At 38.4% G+C, this 21,829-nt stretch overlaps 1 protein-coding gene across 1 annotated transcript in view; it reads left to right on the top strand.

Moving 5' to 3' along the window:
* Positions 1-21,829, top strand: part of Kiaa0825 (KIAA0825 ortholog) — a 411,723-nt gene that overhangs the window by 115,728 nt on the left and 274,166 nt on the right. Inside the window, exon 13 of the mRNA XM_041663776.1 lies at positions 8,500-8,610. Within this exon, the coding sequence (XP_041519710.1) occupies positions 8,500-8,610 (111 nt within the window). The remainder of the gene's footprint in view (positions 1-8,499; positions 8,611-21,829) is intronic.

The raw sequence follows: 21,829 nt of genomic DNA, 5'->3' as shown, positions 1-21,829 counted from the left end.
TTTTTAACCGATGGCCTTTTGAAACATTTTAACTACTATGCTAGTACTCAACACTGAGATTTGTGCAGTTGTAACCTCACTCAGCAAATTCAAATTGCTAATTTCAACCATGATTGTGGAACATTTTGTTTCAAACACAACCTCTAGATTTACTTAATATAAAACATGAGCCTATGTCTCATGAATGAGCAAACCCCCAAATATATTTTCATGGCTTTGAAAGTTCTCAATTCCAAAATATTTACAAGCTTTATCTATTTGTGTTTATTCTGTTTTTATTATTATCTTGGAATATGAATCAAATCTTGGAATGCATTTTGTTTTTTATAACATAGGAAGTCTATAAGGCAGTGTGTTCTTCACCAAGGAGGGATATATGTGTCTTTTGTAAACCTTATTGGCTTTCAAGTCGCTTTATATAGATGAGATATGACATTATCTGATTATTAACATTCTAAGAAAACCCTCCTTTCTAGCTCATGATGAAAATTACACCATATGCTTTAAGGACTTGGGGAAGGAAAAGTAACAAAATTGAATGTACCTGCCATTGTCACTTGGCATGACATGACTTGTAAGAAGGGGTCTGCCTTTGTTTCCCATGGTTTTGACAGATAAGCTGAAAGTGGGTTCATTCTGAGCCTAGTGTCGAACCACTAATTCCCAGGGCAATGACACATAATTTTAAAATCTTTTCAGGAAGAACAAAACATGTTAAAAATGTACATTCTTTTTTAAACTTTTCTTCATGAATTGGTTAAATCAAAACACTATTCCCTGCACAGCCCTGTGGTGATATGCAAGGGTCACAACAGTGAGCTATTAAACTACCCACAAGCGATTTTAGAAAAGGTTGATAAATTCTATTAAAATTAAATACTTCTTATCCAAAATGTTTTCATATGTCATAGCAAAATGCCTAATTTACAAGAAGTTGGTGTAAGTAGGTAATCCCAGCATTTAATAACATAGAACAGTGGTCTTTGAATATAATTGTTGGCATGCCAGTCAGAGCTTAGCATCCTAAGAAAGAGAAAAGGTGTAGACTCATGTCTTAGTGCCTTTTCAGTCACCACATTCAAATGTATCCCAGGGTTGTTTACACAGAGCTTTCTTAAGAAGCCATGCTAATGTGAGGTCCTTGAGATTATGGCCTTAGCCTGTGCTTTTTCTAGCTATCTCACAGTCCCCAAAGAAAGGCGTATTTTCAATTAAAACTTTTTCATCTCAAGAACAAATGACATATGCAATTCTTTCTGTTGAGTACAGTGTATGCTTAAATGAAATGTTAAGCATATGATCTTATGACCCAGCCATGAAAGCGCATGTGCACACCATAAATTAAAAAAATAAATTGTGTAGGAATGAGCATAGCAGTATATTTCTCAGTAGAAAAAGTTTAAAGAACCCCCCCCCACCACCCATGAACAGATAAACAAGACTCAGTGTAAACATATGGAGGAGTACTACCCTACAATATCAATGAAATGGCATTTTGAAACATGCCACAGCAAAAATGAGCCACAAAAGCAGTATGGTGAGTTTTAAAAAGATAGGCATTTCATTCTTTAGGAACATGAAGCCTGGGCAAATCTGTAGAAACAGGAATCAGTGTAGTGAAGAAGACAGGACAAGTAGAAAGCTAATGGATTTGAAGGTTAAACCATTCTTGAATGTAATAGAAACTTTAACAGCATACATTAAACCTGTAAATGTTGTGATATTTGAATTATATATCTAAAGCCGCTAAAATGAATCTAGGTTAGCCTGGTATAATGTTGCGTGCCTTAGGCTAAGCCAAGAATATTGCAGGTTTTATGTTATCCTCTGCTACATAAAAAAAAAAAACAAAAAAAAAAACAAAAAAAAACTTGTCTTAGGTAGGAAAAGTATTGACTAAAAGTAAAATTATTTAGACTTTGAAAAAAAAAGTGTTTGATGATGCAAAATGATTCCTAAAAGAAGTTTCTTAACAATTTTGTTTATAAAGTCGATGCATTTGTATTCTTCCATCGTAATATTACTTGGATAATATCTGTAAAAATTAAAAAAATACACCTTTGTAGTTCGGCCTAATAAAGTAGAGCATGAGAAATAGCTGGACATTGGTTTTGGAGATAGCCTGGATGCTGCACCTTCATCTGGTTGGCTCTGTTGTGTATGACGTTTCTTTCTGTCCTCTTCCCATCTGCCTGTGGCAGTGTCCTCTTCACACATAGACATGTAAACCCATTTTACTCTCCTCTCCTGCTCATCCTGTTTCTATCCTGTACTTACTATGAATTGTGTATTTTTGTAGTCATTTTCTAACTTAAAGTCATATTTGTTAATGTCAGGGTGCTATTTTTCATTTAGAATTGCAATCCACTACATGAGCAGTAAAGGAAACCACCTTCTCCTATAAGTGCCTTATTTTGACCCTTACACATTGGCATTTAAACATCATATGACCCCAGAGAAGAAATGTTTTATTATATTTATTTATTTATTTATTTATTTATTTTGTTTTGTTTCTTCAAGATAGGGTTTTTCTACGTAGTCCTGGGTGTTTTGGAACTCACTGTATAAACCAGATTGACCTCAAACTCAAGAAATCCACCTATTTCTGCCTTGTTGTAAGGAGGAGACCGCTAGTTAGTTCCTGGCCCCTTAGCCCCAAAATAGTCACGCAGAAACTATATTAATTAAATCACTGCTTGGCCCATTATCTCTATCTTCTTATTGGCAAACTCTTACATATTAATTTAACCCATTTCTATTAATCTGTGTGTCACCGCATGGCTGTGGTTTACCAGCTAAAGTTCTGGCATCTGTCTCCGGCAGCACTACATGGTTTCTCTCTGACTCCACCTTCTCTTTTGCAGCATTCAGCTTAGTTTTTCTCACCTAGCTCTGTTTCCCTACAGCTCTGCTATAGGCCCAAAGCAGTTCCTTTATTAACCAGTGTTAATCACAGCAGACAGAGGTAAATCCCACATCACCACCCACCAGATGCTGTGATGAAGGTGTGTACCAATACCTTGTTTAGTTTTTTTTTTTTTTTTTTTGCTTGAGGCACTATCTTGCTAGTAGCCTAGGTTGACCTCAGACTTACAAATGACACTTAAAGAGTAAAGCAGTGATTTGGATTCCATTTCAATGTTGAAGTGTTCGATTGGACTAGTGATTGCACTAGTGAATGATTGGACTTATGATTATAGGGCCATCAAAAGGGCCCACATAGCTTTAATATTCCATATTATCTCAATATTTCAGTTTTAACTTAATTCTTTTTCCAAGACAGTGTTTTTCTCTTGGATTTTTTTTTTGTTTGTTTGTTTGTTTGTTTTCAAGACAGGGTTTTGGATTTCTTTTTTTTATTTAACATGTCTGGCGATCCAAGCTCTGAGCTATGCAGGGATGAAAGAACTTTGACCTAACCCTGTCCACTTTCCACTTTTCTCCATGAGATACTTTAACTCTATTATGGAGGTTCAGTCTGTTAGCAACATATTTGGAGCACAGCCAGATTCCAAAAGGCACAAGCCAAGCATAAATCCAGCTAGGTCTTTTTAGCTCTTGGTTGTTCTCACTTCTGAGGTACCTTGGATTTATTTTATCCCAGCAACTGATTACATGAGCCCAAGAACAGGTCTATGTATTGGGAAAGAAAAAACAAATAAAGATTGTTGTGATAAGGGCTGCTTGTTGTTTCCTGGCAGCCCAGCAGCTCAGACCCGAAATAATCACACAGAAACTATATTTAAATCATTGCTTGGCCCATTAGCTCTAGCTTCTTATTTGCTAACTCTTTTTTTAATGATTTTTATTGAGTTCTACATTTTTCCTACTCCCCTCCCTGTGTTTCCTCTACCCTTCTCCTCTCTCCCAAGGTCCCCATGCTCCCAATTAACTAAGGAGATCTTGTCTTCTTCTACTACCCATGTCTCTCTTAGGGTCCTCATTGCTAATTCTTACATCTTAATTTAACCCATCTTCATTAATCTGTGCATTGCCATGAGGTCGTGGCCTACCAGCAATGTTTCAGCTCATCTGTCTCCAGTGGCGGTTCAATGGCTTCTCCTTTACTTCACCCTTCATTTTCCCAGCATTCACTTTAGTTTTCCCTACGTATGTCTTTTCCCTGCACAGGCCCAAGACAGTCTCTTTATTAACCAATGATACTCACAGCATACAGAGTGGAATCCCACACCAAAATATAAGCATGTACAAAGATCAGAGAAGCAAAAGAAAATAAATCTAGGCTAGAGTGTCAAATGCGATAGCCTAGGCAGTGTGGTGTGAAGGCACAGGTATGGGGCCTGGCTCCCTCATCTTGGAGGAAGGACATGACATGTTTATCCACCTTAAACAAAGCTCTCTTTATGTTCTGTATTAATTTTTAAGCACTTATCAATATTTCAGGTATTTAAATTTCATTTATAAAGATATGTTATTGGAGAAAATATAAGTATAGATTTTAATGTTGTATTTTATTCTGTGATGTAAATTATTCAGAATGTCATCTCTTTTTGCTGTAAACTGAATGTCATTAGAGGTTATCTAATAGCAAATTCATAATTTCATCCCCCCATTGAGTTCATGGACCAATTTTCACTGGCTTATACTCTCCAGAATAATGAAACTAATTTGGGCTCTTGCTGTGGAATTAAATGCTCACACAGATCACACCCCCTCTGAGACCATAAACATCTGCCATAACACCCTCTATAGTCAAGTAGCCTTACTCCTGCCAGACTGAGGAATCTGTAGGTTCAGTAAAAGAGAAGAGGTTCTGACAAAAAACACCCAGCTAAATATTGTATTTTATTTGGATTTAAATCTAAGAAAAATTGGTAATAGTTAACCATTCCACTATTATTAGATCCTGTATTATTTTTTTTGCTATTGAGGATAAAATTGCAAGTAAGTAACTATTTCGACTTTTAGGACTTTAGTAGCAGTTTTGAGAGGCATTTTTGTTTTTACAGCACCTTACATCTGTTCTCATAGAAGCACCTTTCCTTTTCTGAGCTTTATTGACATTGAAACATGGTCCTGCATATTATTATTTCACAGAGTCCTCACACACATTGTAATGGTCCCATACTACAATCTGGAAAACAGAGGCTAAGTAAGTTGTCAAAAATATGACAAATCTAATGATAAAATCTTCACTAGATACAAACTCTATTTGGTTCCATTTCTCCTACATGTGATCAGTACTGCTCAATAACCGTCAGCTACCTTCTCCTAGGGGCACAGAGAAGATAAAATATACAATAAAAATGAAGGAAAAAAAGTAAATGTAAAATGACTGGCGGTAGAGCTAAGTCCTATGACAAGACTTAGTAAAACGTGATCAGGAAGAGAGGGTGACAAGTGACATGTTGTAGAAGAGTGTCAGGAAATACTCAACAAAGAAAACTCTCCATTTCAAAAACACTGGCGCTTATGATGATGGCGAGGGCATGCTGCATGAGGCACCCCGTCATTTCTGGACAAATAGGGACTTATGCAAAAGGCTCAAAAGCATACAAAACGTAGACATAAACTATGATAATCTATGCGTGACTTATGACATCCTTCATCCTGGACTGCCACTTTCTCTGAGGTTATCTTTTTTTCTTTCTTTCTTTTTTTTTTTTTTTTTTTTTTTTTTTTTTTTTTTTTTTTACAAACCTTTACTGCATCTCCCTTTCCTTAAACAGCATCTTCTTCCTACATCCTCACCGTTGCATGTCTCTTTCCTCCAAACTCAGCTGGCCTCTATCAGACTTTGGCCCACAACTAGATTATCACTTAAAGATTTTGTACCTGCTGACAACTACAACATTTGACACTACGGGGAAACCCCTTCCAACTTTCTCAACTTTGATCATCTCTTTGACCTTGCCTTTCCCATATTTCCTCAGCAGGTAGCTCTGCCTTGTATTTCTCTGAGAAGAGAGAGCCCATTATGCATTCATTTTATCCTCTCATCCTTTACTCTGGTCCTGTCATCTTCATCCCATGGTATTTAGGCAGCCACTCTACCCACATCCATTCTTAATAAATATTTTCATTCCAATTTACCCCTACATTACTTGATATGCTTTTGATTAATGTGTTTATTTTCTTAGCTATGGCACATATTTCAGCTAAGCTTCTGATAATTTTTTTTGCCATTTTGTGGCCTATGTCTGTGAAGTATAGTTTCTATCTTCGGCCTCATGCTCGTTTCTCCCATATTAAAAGCATCTTTCTTTACTCTTGCATTGCACTCATATCTTATTACAGTGTGTCCTCACTCAGTCACTGCAGCTTGATTTCTCCCTTTCTGCAGCTAAGCAAACAAGGACTATGGCACTCATGTGCATGCGATGACTAACCCCAGGAGAATATTTTTTTTTTTACTTTTTCTGCAGTTATTCATATTGTTTTTTTTATTTAAATTTATTTATTTATTAAGGATTTCTGCCTCGTCCCCGCAACCGCTTCCCATTTCCCTCCCCCTCCCCCGATCAAGACCCCCTCCCTCATCTGCTCGAAGAGCAATCAGGGTTCCCTGACCTGTGGGAAGCCCAAGGACTGCCCACCTCTATCCAGGTCTTGTAAGGTGAGCATCCAAACTGCCTAGGCTCCCACAAAGCCAGTACGTGCAGTAGGATCAAAAACCCACTGCAATTGTTCTTGAATTCTCAGTATTCCTCATTGTCCGCTATGTTCAGCTAGTCCGGATTTATCCCATGCTTTTTCAGACCTAGGCCAGCTGGCCTTGGTGAGATCCCAATAGAACATCCCCATTGTCTTAGTGTGTGGGTGCACCCCTCGTGGTCCTGAGTTCCTTGCTCGTGCTCCGTCTCCTTCTGCTCCTGATTTGGACCTTGAGATTTCTGTCCGGTGCTCCCATGTGGGTCTCTGCCTCTGTCTCCTTTCATCGCCTGATGAAGGTTAATATTCATGAGGATGCCTATGTGTTTGTCTTTGGATTCACCTTCTTATTTAGCTTCTCTAGGAACATGAATTATAGTTATTCATATTGTTATCCATCTTTTCTTTCCCAAGCCTCACTAACATAATGTTCTCCTGGCTCTTTGCCTTTTCTCGGATTTTTTTTCCTTCTGCCTAGTTTTTAATACTTTTTCTCATGTCATGCTTTAAATGTTGATCCAAGGATCCACCCTTGACCATCTTTTCCTTTCTACTTTTTCAGTGGGTGAATTCATCCACTCATATGTGATGGCTTCTATGTGCGTATCTTCACATCAGACTTCTTTTGTATATACAGGACTAGTAAATTCAAATTCCTGTTCTATGTCTCTTTAAATGTGTATAAAATGCCCATAAACCTCTGTGACTATTTAAAATGAAGTGAAATACCTGTGAGTTTCTCTAGGCTATTCCCTCACACTCTCATGCCATCTGAAACACATTGTCAGTAAGGATGACTGTTGTTCATTCTATCAATTTAGGGTTTTTTATATCCTTAGCTCTTTAGGCTCTTCTTGCTGATCCAGTACAGTATCATAGCCCTTATCCGTAACCCCCTCCAATCCACATCCCTTACTGTTACTGAACTCTGCTTTATAAGATATTAAACTGCTACCATCACTGCCCTTCTATAAATTTTTCAGGATTTCCTCATTGCTGGTGTAAAAGAGAGAGCCCCTAGAAGAGGACACCCTGGTGCTGAGCTAGCCTCTGTTGGCCTCTGTAGATCCCTTTGGGACTGCATTGACGGGGTATTTAGCCTGATTTTGTCAGCTAATTGGGGGATGTTTCTTTCTCTGATCTAAAATTTAGTGAAGCTTAAGAAAAAAAAAAGTTCCTCTTACAAGGTCTCTCTGGGCCATTCAAACCATATAAAGTTAATTATAAGTTTTTATTTATTCTTTGATACATATATATGTGTGTGTGTGTGTGTGTGTGTGTGTATCACTTTGATGCTTAAAATGTACCTCATGTTAAATGTTCCTTTTTAAATTTTATTTTAAATATTCACTTTTTATAGTTTTTATTTAGCTATACATTTTCTTTATTCCCTTCCTTGCCTCTTCCCTTCTACCCTCTTCTATAACCCCTACACTCCCAATTAAGCAAATTTTACAAATATTAGCACATTGAATGCAGGTTGATAAAAATCCTATGAAATATAAGAATACTAGTTCTGAGACATATGGATTGTATTCATTGTACTTTCTGTGTGATTTGCATTTGACAAATTTTCTCTTGTGAATTTCTGAAATTAGATAATAATGATATAACTATACCTTCCCTATGTAAGGATTACTCTACAAACACTCATTAGTCCCAATTTTTGATGCTTGGGTTTACCTTTTCCATTTCTTTTCTTTGTTTTGGGGGGTTAGGTTGTTGTCATTTTGGTGGCTGCATGGTCCTCAATAAAACAACAACCTTTTTTTTTTAAATTAGAAATTGGCTTGTGAAAACCAAGTAAAATTCCAAAATTATTCAGTGCTATCTATGCATAGTTAATGTTTCCTGCATATTGTGAAATAATTAATTTTGTTTCCCTAGAACTTTTCAGCATGTTGTGGATGATTCAGCTTCAAGTTCCTTAGCGTCATTGTTTGCTCAGCCATTGCACTGGGTCTCGTGCATCCCTCAGTCCTGCGCTTCTTTACTCAGGTGGGAGCTTCTAGATGCCACATGGGCTGTTAGTCTGGGACTCTTTTACAGATGCAACAGGAATCTTGCTGCATGGGTATCGAGGAGTATTACAAAAGGAACTTAACAGTAAGCAAGGAAGTGGAGAAGATTATTCCACATTTTTTTAAGCCCAAGAATCAAATAGAGTGTACTCATAATTATTTCTCCCCTAACTTTAGTTATGCAATGGAAAAGTGGATTTTGAGAAATTCATCTATTTAATCTAATTACCTAGCCATTTAAAAATTCATTCTTGATCTATGATTGGGGATTTGACAGTTCTACAGCTAATTATCTGATATAGACAGGAAAACTAGACAGTCAATTTAACGTAACTCAACATCTTAGGTAGAAGTTGAGAAGAGTAACTTTTATAATTATGAACAAGATTTTTCATTTTTATTATTTAATTAACAACACTTAAAAATCAGAAAAAGCATTCACAATGTAGAATACACTTCCAAAAAAAACCTGATGACATTTTGTGGCATTATGTAGCATGGCAGTTTGATTCTTTGCAGAATATATCATTGGAAAAATGCCTTTCCTTTGTATCTGAGAATAAAATACCATGAATAGCTAAAGGAGATATTGATGATCTGAGTGAAGTATTGAGTCATGTTGGAAATACATTATTAGCGATTACTGGTTGGTTAGGCTCTGGGTGCTGGCCAGGCCCTCTGCATGCTGTTGCCGCCTCTCTGAGTTCATCTGTGCAAATTCACAGAAGCATGTGCACTCTCTACCATCAGAACCTCGGCTTTTCTCTCTGGAACTACCCATCTCCCTTGGGTGAAACTAATTCTTCTTTCCATTCTGCTTAATTTAGCCCAGTGAGAGCCTGGAAACTTATCACAAAATAGTTCATTTTTTTTATTTAGTGTCTCTTTTTTTCTATATCTAGGGGTAAATGAAACAAGAAGTGTCTTTCTTTTTGCTTCTGTCAGTAAACAATCTACTACCCTAACAGAAAGATTCAGTCCCGAATGGCTGTTCGTTCCCAGCACAAATGGTGTCTGGTACCAGGTTCCCAGGACCATGTTAGTAGCCTGTGTTGAAAACTTAAAAACATCCTTGGAAATGCACTTCTAGAAATCCACTGTAAGGGATGAAGTGACGATGCTAACTAAGTTTTGCAAGTAAAATAGCTATTAAAGTATTGTTTATATCTACGGGAGGGCTGAGCTAATCTACAGCTGCCCTTCAACTCCCTGGTAAGAGAAAGCTTGCTGTGCAGGAGCAGTTGGTAAGAGGTGAGATAGAGTGGAGAACCCCTGGCCTGTATGATCCTACCATACACAGAACACTACAGAAAAATGCAAATAAAACAAAACTACACCAGATCCCAAAAGAGTGTCATCTCTGGAGGCTTTATAGGTTTATCTCTGGTAGTGACTTCGCAAGAGGTTTTAATTTTTATTTGTGTCTTCCAAATTTCTTACAATGAGTACAGTCAAACTTTATTAATATGAAATGGTTAAAAAGAGCCCAAAGCAAGCCCATTTCCTCTCATTGCTCTTTGTTCACATGGTTTAATTTACAACCTCTGTTGAGATTTTTGCATCTCTCCATTTCTGGCTGAGTGCTGGCCTTCCCCCAACATTTTATGTTCAGCTTCCCACATTTCTTGAGTTCTCTACTGTGATTGTGACTTGTGTTTCCTCCCCTCTTGCCTAGCTCTCCAGGTGTCATGCATAAATCCTTCAAAGACAGAACCTTCTTAACTCTTTATTGCCTGATCATGGTGCTTAGTCTTATCTGGTTTTTTTTTTAATTTATTTTTAATTTATTTATTTATTAAAGATTTCTGTCTCTTCCCCGCCACCGCCTCCCATTTCCATCCCCCTCCCCCAAATAAGTCCCCCCCCCTTCTCATCCCGAAAAGCAATCAGGGTTTCCTGTCCTGTGGGAAGTCCAAGGAACCCCTACCTCCATCCAGGTCTAGCAAGTTGAGCATCCAAACTGCCTAGGCTCCCACAAAGCCAGTGCGTGCAGTAAGATCAGAAACACTCTTGGGAATATACCCAAGAGAGGCCTTATCATACAACAAAAGTATATGCTCTACGATGTTCATAGCAGCATTGTTTGTGATAGCCAGAACCTGGAAACAACCTAGATGCCCTTCAATGGAAGAATGGATGAAGAAAGTATGGAATATATACACATTAGAGTACTACTCAGCAGTAAAAAACAAGGGCTTCTTGAATTTTGCATGCAAATGGATGGAAATAGAAAACACTATCCTGAGTGAGGTAAGCCAGACCCAAAAAGAGGAACATGGGAGTTACTCCCTCATATTTGTTTTCTAGCCATAAACCAAGGACATTGAGCCTATAATTAGGGATCCTAGAGAAGCTAAATAAGGAGAACCCAAAGAAAAACATATAGGCATCCTCCTGAATATTAACCTTATCTGGTCTTTACAGTCTAGCGTCCTAGTGACTATAGCATTGATTTATTTTGTACTTATATTTTATTTCAGGAAAGATTTGAGTCTTTACCCAATATTTCAGAAATATTAAAGATACTTAATTAAATATTAAATATTAATATTAATTAAATATTAAAGATACTTAATTAAATGTAAATGAAAAGGAAGAAAAGAAACAAGAAAGACATGCAATTAAACCAAAACAGAGCCAAAATACTGAAAGTTACATAGAAATAAACTCGCCTATAGTGTCTATAAGGTTACTATGAGGTGCATAATAAATAAAGCAAAAATCTTTCCATGTTCTTCCAGGCTCTTATAATACAGTTTTAAAGCCCTACCTTTAGGAAAATTAATGTATTTCCAAAGCATTAAGTAAAATAAACTACATTCAAGGTACAGGCTAATAGTATAGATGATTTAGAAACAGTTATTGGTTTCATAGTAGATTAAACTAAAGGAACTTTTGAATATTTCACTATCAAGTAAATAGCAGGGCAATATACAGTGATTTCATATGAATGTTCAAGAAAGAATATTATCTTGGTAATTGTAGTAGTCAGGGTTCTTGAGTGGAACAGACCTGACAGAAGGAACCTATACATACTAAAAAGGGATTTATAATGGCTCTTCTAGGCAGTGGTCCAGCTAGTCCAACAATGGCTGTCTCCTGACAGAAAGACCAAGAATGTGTTTGGTCAAAGAGGCTGGGTATCTCACCTGATCTTCAGTCTCTTTCGGACTCTAGAAGTAGGTTTTAAGGCCGGTGAAGAAATAGCTCATCAGCAGGATAGATGAACTTGCCGGTGAGAGTGAGGGCAAACAGGCAAAAAGCGAAAGTTTCCTTTTTCTGTGCCCTTTAATGCAAATTGTCATGAGAAGATGTGGTCCAGACTTAGGCTGGGTCTTCCCATCTTAAATGATCCAGTGGAGAATAATTCCTCACAGGTGTACCCAGATGCTTGGGTCCTAGTTGGTTCCAGATGTGGTCAAGATGACAACCAAGTTTAGTCATTATAGTAATTTATAGTATGTTTCCTACTTATGCTTTTTTTAATGTTTCCTAAACTTTGATCTTCATTAAACTATTTGAATATTTCCAGGTAATTTTCACGTCTTCCTTTGTTGAGTAGGTCACAAGTCTGTTCTGAACCTGCTCAGCATAGTTAATTTAAGGAAGCCGTGCATTCGCTTCCTACTTATTTTTTTCTATGAGGACATGATACTCTGGCAAATGTCTAGTCTCTCCTCAGCTGGAGAGCTTGCCTTTTATTGTGCTTTTACTTAAGATAATGCTGTTCATGTTTCTATATCATCTTCTGGTGACTTTTCAATGGACCTGAGCAGATCTTGTCTGCTGGGCCTGGGCTCTGAGGGCCTAGAAGGATGGAGTGGACTAGAGTCTAATGTTGCAGTCAGCCTCGCTTTAATCCCAGTGCACTTTATACATGAACGCAGAGAAGAAAGCATTGCTACAAAGAAGGCTGTTTGAGCTCAGAAAATCATGATCAGAAAAACATGTAAATAAACACCAAAAATCACATACTAAATATTCACAGAGCTGACCTTTCTAAGAACTTTCTCAGGACAGACCAATTTAAATACAGTTACCAGGCACATACTATAGGTTATGTCCGGGAAAACAGGAAACCAATGCAGAACGCAATATGCAGACTAGGGGTACACTGACCAGATGGATTCTGTAGCTATAGTCTGACATCCAACAAGAATAAACATGTCATATAAACCGAATGTACATGTTCAAGTTACATGACAGGAGGCATGGAAATGTCCAAGAACAATGCAGAGAAGAAAACACACCTGAGGTACAAGGCCCTCTGCTGTTTTCCTGGAGCCTCTCTCACAGTTCCCCCAAGGCATTGTTCATCATGGATCATTCTTTTGACCATGTTCCGACCATCTTCTGCCCTAAATAGAAGTTATATTTGGCCTCACTGTATGATACTGTGTAATTACTTACCCAGGTTACTTCTTTGATAAATGTATCTTGCAGACTTTCTCCCTGTACCCACTGTGCTGTGTGTTATAAGTAAGAGACAAAGCAGTTAAGGAAACTTGGAACAAAAGTCCTTCTCAACACAAGAGTTGAGTAACTCAAGTTAAAGAGGCCTACTTGGCAGCAACAGTGCTGTTGCTGTCTTCCTCCATCGTGGAACATCCCACCAGTTTCCTTTTTCCTTTCCTGTCACTGCTTTTGTGTCTTTTCGTATTATGTGCCCAGACCTGCCCTGAAATACTAAATATCTTTAGTGTTCTATAGTGTAACTTTTAAAACACAATGCAATGTTCTTTGTGTTCTCCTATACTTCTGTACTCCATTTTATTAAAATCAATAGTAGTCTCTCCAAAGACTATAGACTCATAGATGCCAATGTACATAAATATTTTCTTGAGGATTATACTTGAGGTTACAGACACTTTTCTTTCCAAGCTGATCCTCTTCTCTCTGCCTTGTCTTAGCTAAAGAAAGGTAATTTCACTTGGTTGTGTAGGCAGATCCCCAGACGGGCATCTAGAGCCTCTTTGCTGCCTACATTCCCACCCTATTGCTAAGTCTTCATAATTTTAAACCTTTACCGTCCATACAGTCACTTTCATCTTCTTCCAAACCACTGTAATCTCTACATCACTATAGTGATGGCCTAGCCTTGCCTTTTCTTGATGGTACTGAGCCTGGCCCATGGTAGGCAACCACTCTTCCATTGAATGACTCACATGTGCCGGTTTTCTATAATTTATGTATTGATTTTCATTGCCAGATTTTTTCAAACCCAAGCCAATTTTTCTAACTCAAACTTAATTCATACCTATGATGTAAAGACTTTCAAAGAGTAGCATATTCGTGTATATGTGTACACACACAGAGCATAGTCTAGAAAAGTCACATGCATACATTTCCAGACTCTGACAACCATCACAGTATGAACTCTGCTAGTCACCCTTTCCACCATTACTTGCTATTCTATTCTTCCATTCCCTAGCACCTCTTCATCTGTAATGAATGAACACCTACTTACCTTCATAGCTGGCTCAGAAATGACTTTTGTAGGAAAGCCTTTCATTAACTCCCAATGATTAGCTTGGGATTTGTTTGTTTGCTTGCTATATCTTAGTTTGCCTTTCGACTGTTGCTTATTCTGTCCACTTGGTCTAGAATGAATAAATGAACAAGATTAATTCAGAGTAGTAATGTATATGTAAGTGCTATATGAAATATTTCTAACAGTTTGTATGAATGGTAGATCTCAGGTAAGGAAAGTGTGGTTTTGATGAGCTGGTTACTTCTAGTATCGTCAGGAAATACCATTTTTAAAGAGAAGAACAAAAATTGCTTTCTGGTAAATGGATGGGGGAAATGGCATAAGTAAATTTTAAGATAAAATATTTTAGGAGTCACCTAGCTATTGCTGGCAAGCTGTTACACAGCACTGAGGAAAACGGCTGCGAGAGTATGTACTCGGAGATGCCAAGTGCAAGCACAGAGTCAGCTAGAGGAGGAACTCTGGGAGCTGGTCATAGCTGTTCCAGAGAACGGAACGACAAACACCTGCATCTTTGAAAAGACTTTCAAAGACAAAGTCAGTATCTGTGAATCAGGCAGTTATAAAAGGAACTAAAACTGTCAGCTAAACTAGGAATTTCAGAAGGATGAATGGATCATACAGACAACTAAAGATTTTCACAATAGATAAATGTGTCTTCTATACTTCTTTGGTTTTGTGATCTTGGCAAATGAGTTTACCTATGTGAGTTCCTGTTTCATTTTATATTTTGATGAGGAAGTTGAGACATAAATATTATATAATTGTATTGATCTACCTAAACATTTTATGCAAAAATACTGTTTATTTTCTTTTTCTGAAAGCATCTTCTTCCCTTACATTCCAGGATATTCTTATGGGAGGCTTATGAGAATTAAATGAGCAAATGTGCCCAAGCTATTTGTCACATTAAATATCCACCAAGCAATCACTCATAACAAGTGGACAGGGAAAAGATTTCTGCTTCAGTAAATGGAAGACTTTTCCAATTCTCTACACGTGTTAAAAGGATCTACTGCTGTTGGAGGATGCGGCTTGCTGGTTCCCGGCTGCCCAGCCCCGAAATAATCACACAGAAACTGTAGTAATTAAATCACTGCTTGACCCATTAGCTCTTGCTTCTTATTGGCTAATCTCTTACATATTAATTTCACCCATTTCCATTAATCTGTGTATCACCACAAGGATGTAGCTTACCGGGCAAAGTTCCAGTGTCTATCTCCAGAGGGGCTACTTGGCTTCTCCCTGAGTCTGCCTTCTTTCTCCTAGCATTCTGTTTAGTTTTCCCCACCTAGCTCTGTTTCTCTATAGCACTGCTATAGGCTCAAAGCAGTTCCTTTATTAATCAATGATATTCACAGCATACAGAGGGGAATCCCACGTCATACTACAAGAGTTAGGTAAAGTGGAAAGAACACTGAACTGCTTTCCCACTGGTTGTCTACACTAAAGAAAACCTTTCTGGAACTCTCAGTAATAAGGTCTTCTCTGGTGGTCAGGTACTGCCACAGTCATTGACTCCAGACAGACAGTGACTCCTTGGTACCAGTAAGACAGTACCCTACTGACTCATGGCTCTATGAGGAACTCAGAGAGAGACTCCTCAACTCATGGCTTTACTGTTATATTATTCTCAAAATTAAAATTAATTAACCTTAAAAGCACTTGGTAATGACTTTTTCTTGTCTTTACCTCTTGTTTCAGGCTACATGGACCAAAGGAGTCTAAGAGACACATATAGCCAGAATTTCCCTAATTTTTATACAATATTGGAAAAAATGACATGGAATTAAAACTACTAGATAAGAATATAATTAGCAAAGTTTCTGCCTACCATGTGCAAAGCTCCAATGTAATTCCCAGCACCATATACACAAGTGTGAGGAGGCGCACCTGTGATCTTTATTCAAAATTGTAAATCTTTATTAGTAGACAAAGCCAGCTTGAATATCAGGGCAAATTATACATACATACATACATACATACATACATGCAAATGAGCATCACCCAATTTTTACTTCCTCAATCATCTATAATTATAACTACGGTTAAGATTTAGCTATGCCTATTATAGATATCAACTATTTGCAATTATTTTCAGTGCAAACTACCTAAACTTTTTATTCTTTTGGTTAAAGTGGAAAAGAATATATTTTGAGTTTTTAATTTCCAACACTTTTTTCCTGGGGTACTAAAATTGTCTTTGTGAACAAAGATGACAAAATGACTTTAAAAGTTTCCTTTGCTTCTTTTCTTGGAAAGATTTTGACAGGAAAGTTATGGAAAACAAAGAATACTGTCATAATAGTGGGCCGTACGTGCTCCTGCTTCCCTGCTTCAGGGTCGTGACCCTCAGCTTGTCTTGAGTTATGCTCTGACTGTTTTCTAAATAATGTGCCTTATGCTTTCTGGTATAAATAATGTACCTTATGCTTACTGGTATATATTTGTCCCAGTGATGCATGCCAGAAATGTCCTGGTTGAAATCATTCCTTAATTCCTTAAGTAACATGGCTCCAGTTTGGGACATAGCCCTATTACCAAACTCAATTTGGGGTTAAAAATTTGGTATCCTCAATCAGGAGGCTCGAATGGAGCCAAGCATCTTCTGTGCCAGAACATGCAACTTATCTACCAAGATTAATTAGGGGAATCCTAAGGCAAAGGAAAGAGCGTGGGGTTTGAAGTCAGAGTGACCTGGATTTTAAAGTAACCTCATCTCTTAACTAAATGTCTTTGGAGTACTTGTTCAATATTCTTCAAAAAGGATTGAAATATACAATAAGTACCTCTGTTCTCATCACAACTTGAATATTCTTAGGAAACAGACCTTTGAACAAAGATTCAGGTGAAAATAGTTTATTTTCTAAGTGGCGAGAGAGAGGAGATAGTGAAGCAAAAAGATTCATGTCATCTCTCAACTCAACTGTTGCAGGACTGGCTGAACATAACAAGCCTTGGGATAGTCGTGTGTTGTTTGTTTTCTTTTAATATGTAATCAGTGTAATCAGATTTTCTTTATTAATTAATTGTTTTAATTTTAAAAATTTAAAACATAATTGCATAATTTCTTTCCTTCATCCCTTCCTTTATCCAGTACTTCTCATGCATGTACCCTACCCATCTCTATAGAAATCATTGCTTCTTTTTCTTTCATTGCTATTGGTGTGCGCGCACTCACGCATGCATGCAGATACTTGTGTGCAAGGGTATGTGTACCGAGAACACATAATACAACCTGCTCAGTCCATCTAGTCCATTTAGGTTTGTGTACAAGAACACATAATACAACCTGCTCAGTCCATTTAGTGTTTCTTATATGTATATAATTTTAGTGGTGACCACTTAGTATTAAAGGAAATCAAGGAGCCCTTCCTTGGGAAAGACTATTTCCTCAACCCCACTCTTTTTTTTTCTTTATAAATAATACCAATCAAAATTTCCACTTCCTCCCCTCCTCCCACTTCCCTTCCACTCCCTCACTCACCCTCCGCCTTCCCCCCTCTAGTCCTAAGAGAGGGCAGGGTACCTTGCCCTGTGGGAAGTCCAAGGCCCTCCCACCTCCATCCAGGCTTAGGAAAGTGTGCATCCAAATAGAATAGGATCCCAAAAGGCCAGTATATGCAGTAGAGACAAATCCCAGTGCCATTATCATTGACTTCTTAGGCTGCCCCCAATTGTCAGCCACATTCAGAGTCCGGTTTGATCACATGCTCTTTCAGTCCCAGTCCAGCTGGATTTGGCGAGCTCCCATTAGAACACAGGCACACTGTCTCAGTGGGTGGACCAACCCCTCGTGGTCCTGACTTCCTTACTCATATTCTCCCTCCTTCTGCTCTTCAACTGGACCTTGGGAGGTCAGTCCTGTGCTCCTATGTGAGTCTCTGTCTCTATCTCCATCTGTCGCCAGACAAAGGTTCTATGGTGATATTTGAGATATTCATCAGTGTGACTACGTGACAAGGCCAGTTCAGGCACCCTTTCTTCTACTGCCCTGGATCCTTGCTGGGGACATCCCCATGGACACCTGGGAACCCCTCTAGAGCCAAGCCTCTTGCCAAACGTAAAATGGCTCCCTTAATTAAGCTGTCTTCTTCGCTGCTCCTATATCTGTCCTTCCTCCATCTCAACCATCCTACTCCTCCAAGCTCTCCGCAACCTTCCCGTTCTCCTCTCTCTCTCCCCCTCTCCCTTTCTCCCAACCTCACCCCACCCCCATGCTCCCAACTTTTGCCTGGCAATCTTGTCTGCTTCCAATTTCCAGAAGGATAACTATATGTTTTTCTTTGGGTTCACCTTAGTACTTAGCTTCTCTAGGCTTATGGACTATAGGCTAATGTCCTTTGTTTATGGCTAGGATCTACTTATGAGTGAGTACATACCATATTCATCTTTTTGGGTCTGGGTTATCTCACTCAGGATAGTGTTCTCTATTTCCATCCATTTGCATACAAAATTCAAGATGTCATTGTTTTTTTACCGCTGAGTAGTATTCTAATGTGTAGATGTGCCACACTTTCTTTATCCATTCTTCCATTGAGGGGCATCTAGGTTGTTTCCATGTTCTTGCTATTACAAATAATGATGTTATGAACATAGTTGAACAAATGCTTTTGTGGTATGATGGGGCATCTCTTGGGTATATTCCCAAGAGTGGTATTGCTGGATCCCACAGTAGGTTAACTCCCAATTTTCTGAAAAACCGCCATGTAACACAAATGGGGGCCTGCTTGTTGTTGGGGTTTCTGTCCCACTCGGTAACCCACAACTGTTTAGCCCCAAAGAAAATCACATATAGGTTTCCGTAAACTATAAGCTGATTGGCCCATTAACTCTAGCCTCTCACTGGCTAACTCTCACATCTTGATTAACCCATTTTTTTTTTATCTATGTTAGCCATGTGGCTCTGTACCTTTTTCAGTGGGGCAGATCACATCCTGCTGCTTCAGTGATCTGGGCAGGAGTAGGAGGAATCAGCTTTCTCCTTCCCAGAATTCTCCTGTTCTCCTTGCATTATTTCTACTTCCTTTCTGGTTTTCCCACCTATACTTCCTGCCTGGCCAATCAGCATTTATTTAAAACATGATTGACAGATTACAGACAATTCTCCTGCACCACCGCCACACTGATTTCCAAAGTGGTTGCACAAGTTTGCATTCCCACCAGCAATGGATGAGTGTTACCCTTACTCCACACCCTCTCCAGCATAGGCTATCATTGGAGTTTTTTATTTTAGCCATCCTGACAGGTATAAGACGGTATCTCAAAGTTGTTTTGATTTGCACTTCCCTGATCACTAAGGAAGTTGAACATACTTTTAAGTATCTTTTGGCCATTTAAAATTCTTCTGTTGAGAATTCTCTGTTCAGTTTAGTACCCCAATTTTAACTGGGTTATTTAGAATTTTAATGTCTAGTTTCTTCAATTTTTTATATATTTTGGAGATCGGACCTTTGTCTGATGTGGGGTTGGTGAATATCTTCTCCTATTCAGTAGGTTTCCTTTTTGTCTTAATGACTGTGTCCTTTGCTTTACAGAAGCTTCTCAGTTTCAGGAGGTACCATTTATTCATTGTTGCTCTTATTGTTTGTGCTACTGGGGTTATACGTAGAAAATGGTCTCCTATGCCCATGTATTGCAGGCTACTTTCCACTTTCTCTTCTATCAGGTTCAGTGTGGTCAGATTTATATTGAGGTCTTTAATCCATTTGGACTTGAGTTTTGTGCATGGTGATAGATATGGATCTATTTTCATTCTTCTATAGGTTGACATCCAGTTATTCCAGCACTATTTGTTAAAGATGCTTTCTTTCTTCCATTGTATAATTTTAGCTTCTTTGTAAAAAATCAGGTGTTCATAGGTTTGTGGGTTAATATCCAGGTCTTCAATTCGACTCCATTGGTCAATATCTCTGTTTTTATGCTAATACCAAGCTGTTTTCATTACTGTAGCTCTGTAATACAGTTTGAAGTCAGGAATGGTAATGCCTCCAGAAGTTCCTTTATTGTATAGGATTGTTTTGACTATCCTGGGTTTTTTTGTTTTTCCATATAAAGTTGATTATTGTTCTCTCAAGGTCTGTGAAGAATTTTGTTGTGATTTTGATGGGGATTGCATTGAATCTATAAATTGCCTTTGGTAGAATTGCCATTTTTACTATGTTGATCCTCCCAATCCATGAGCACGGGAGATCCTTCCATTTTTATGTCATATAGGTCTTTCTCTTCGTTGAAAGTGTAACCCCAAGATACTTTATGCTATTTGTGGCTATCGTGAGAGGTGATGTTTCTCTGATTTCCCTCTTTGTTTCTTTATCCTTTGTGTATAGGAGGGCTATTGATTTATTTTTAGTTGATCTTGTATCCTGTCCCATCACTGAAGGTATATGATAGTGTACATAAGTGACCCCAAAAATTCTACCAGAGAACTCCTCCTCAGCTCTTAACACTTCTTAATTGCCAAAGTTTTTGTCAGTGGGTGCAAGCTGTGAGATTAGGAGTAGGATTTTGAGAAGCAATGCAGAATGCACAGTTCTAGTTATCAAACAAAAGAACGAGGGTTCTGAAGCACACACCTAAACAACTATCAGGAGTCAGTCATTACTTGAGAGGTTTTGTAGAAAAGATCTCATGTTCACAAAAGACCCTGAGTTTGTGATATAGCAGAAAGTGACCTGGAATTTCTGGTCCCCTGAAGTACTGAGATTACAGACGTCATCTCCACACTTGTGTTTGCCATGAAGAGAATCAAACTTGGGTTTGTACATGCTAGGCAAGTGCTCTACCAACTGAACCAGACTCCCGAGCTCTTCTCTAGGACTTTCAGTTCCCTGTCATTATATCCGATCTTGTCTAAAAGTTAGGGGCACTAAGGTTGTATGCATTCTTTCCCCCTTTGATCTATCTAGCACATGCCAAGAGGTAAAGACAAGAAAAGGTAAAGTTATTGACTTCCCAAATGGTCTCTTCTTTATACCACTGAAATCTATTCCACATTTTAAGGGCTATGAATCCTGTCATTGATTTTTCACAATTGGTCACAAAGAGAGAGAGAGAAAGAGAGAGAGAGAGAGAGAGAGAGAGAGAGAAAGAAAGAGAAAGAGAGAAAGAGATTACCAAGTCCTGATGGTACTCTCTTTTAATCCTTTAGTCATATTATTCAGGAGGCAGAAACAGAGTTTGAGCCTTACCTGGTTCCAGGACAGAGCAAGTTTTGGGACAGCTAGGGCCATGCAGAGAAACTCTGTCTCAATCCCATCCCACACCCAGAAAGTTTAAATACAAACTAGCACTTAAGACAACTAGAGTAGTTCCTGCTGTAGGTAGTTGTCATTTTCAAATGTGCAAGTGGTAATTGTGGTCATCATGACCAAAGTGGTAATTATCACCATCATCATCATCACATCCCTTGACTAGCTATTCTGCCCTGCTATAGCCACTCTCCATCAGTGGAGTCACTAAGGCCTCCATCCTCAAAAGTTGATATGACAGGGCCCATGAGGGAATGTAGGAAGGACAGACACATGGACACACATACAGAAAATCTGTATGCTCTGGTTGATATGAAATGGGAGACTCTGTGTTTATTTTATATATCCAAAATGAGGAGATAGGTCTTTGTATACACCTGTGTAAGGAGGCAGGTTCACGGCATACAACAAGATAAGAAGGCAGGCTCATTATATATAGCTGGATAAGGAGGCAG

Source organism: Microtus oregoni, unplaced genomic scaffold (assembly GCF_018167655.1).
Source record: "Microtus oregoni isolate MIOR12 unplaced genomic scaffold, Mior012 000014F_ref0000157, whole genome shotgun sequence".
Taxonomy (NCBI): Eukaryota; Metazoa; Chordata; class Mammalia; order Rodentia; family Cricetidae; genus Microtus; species Microtus oregoni.
This window is presented reverse-complemented; position numbering and strand designations above follow the sequence as displayed.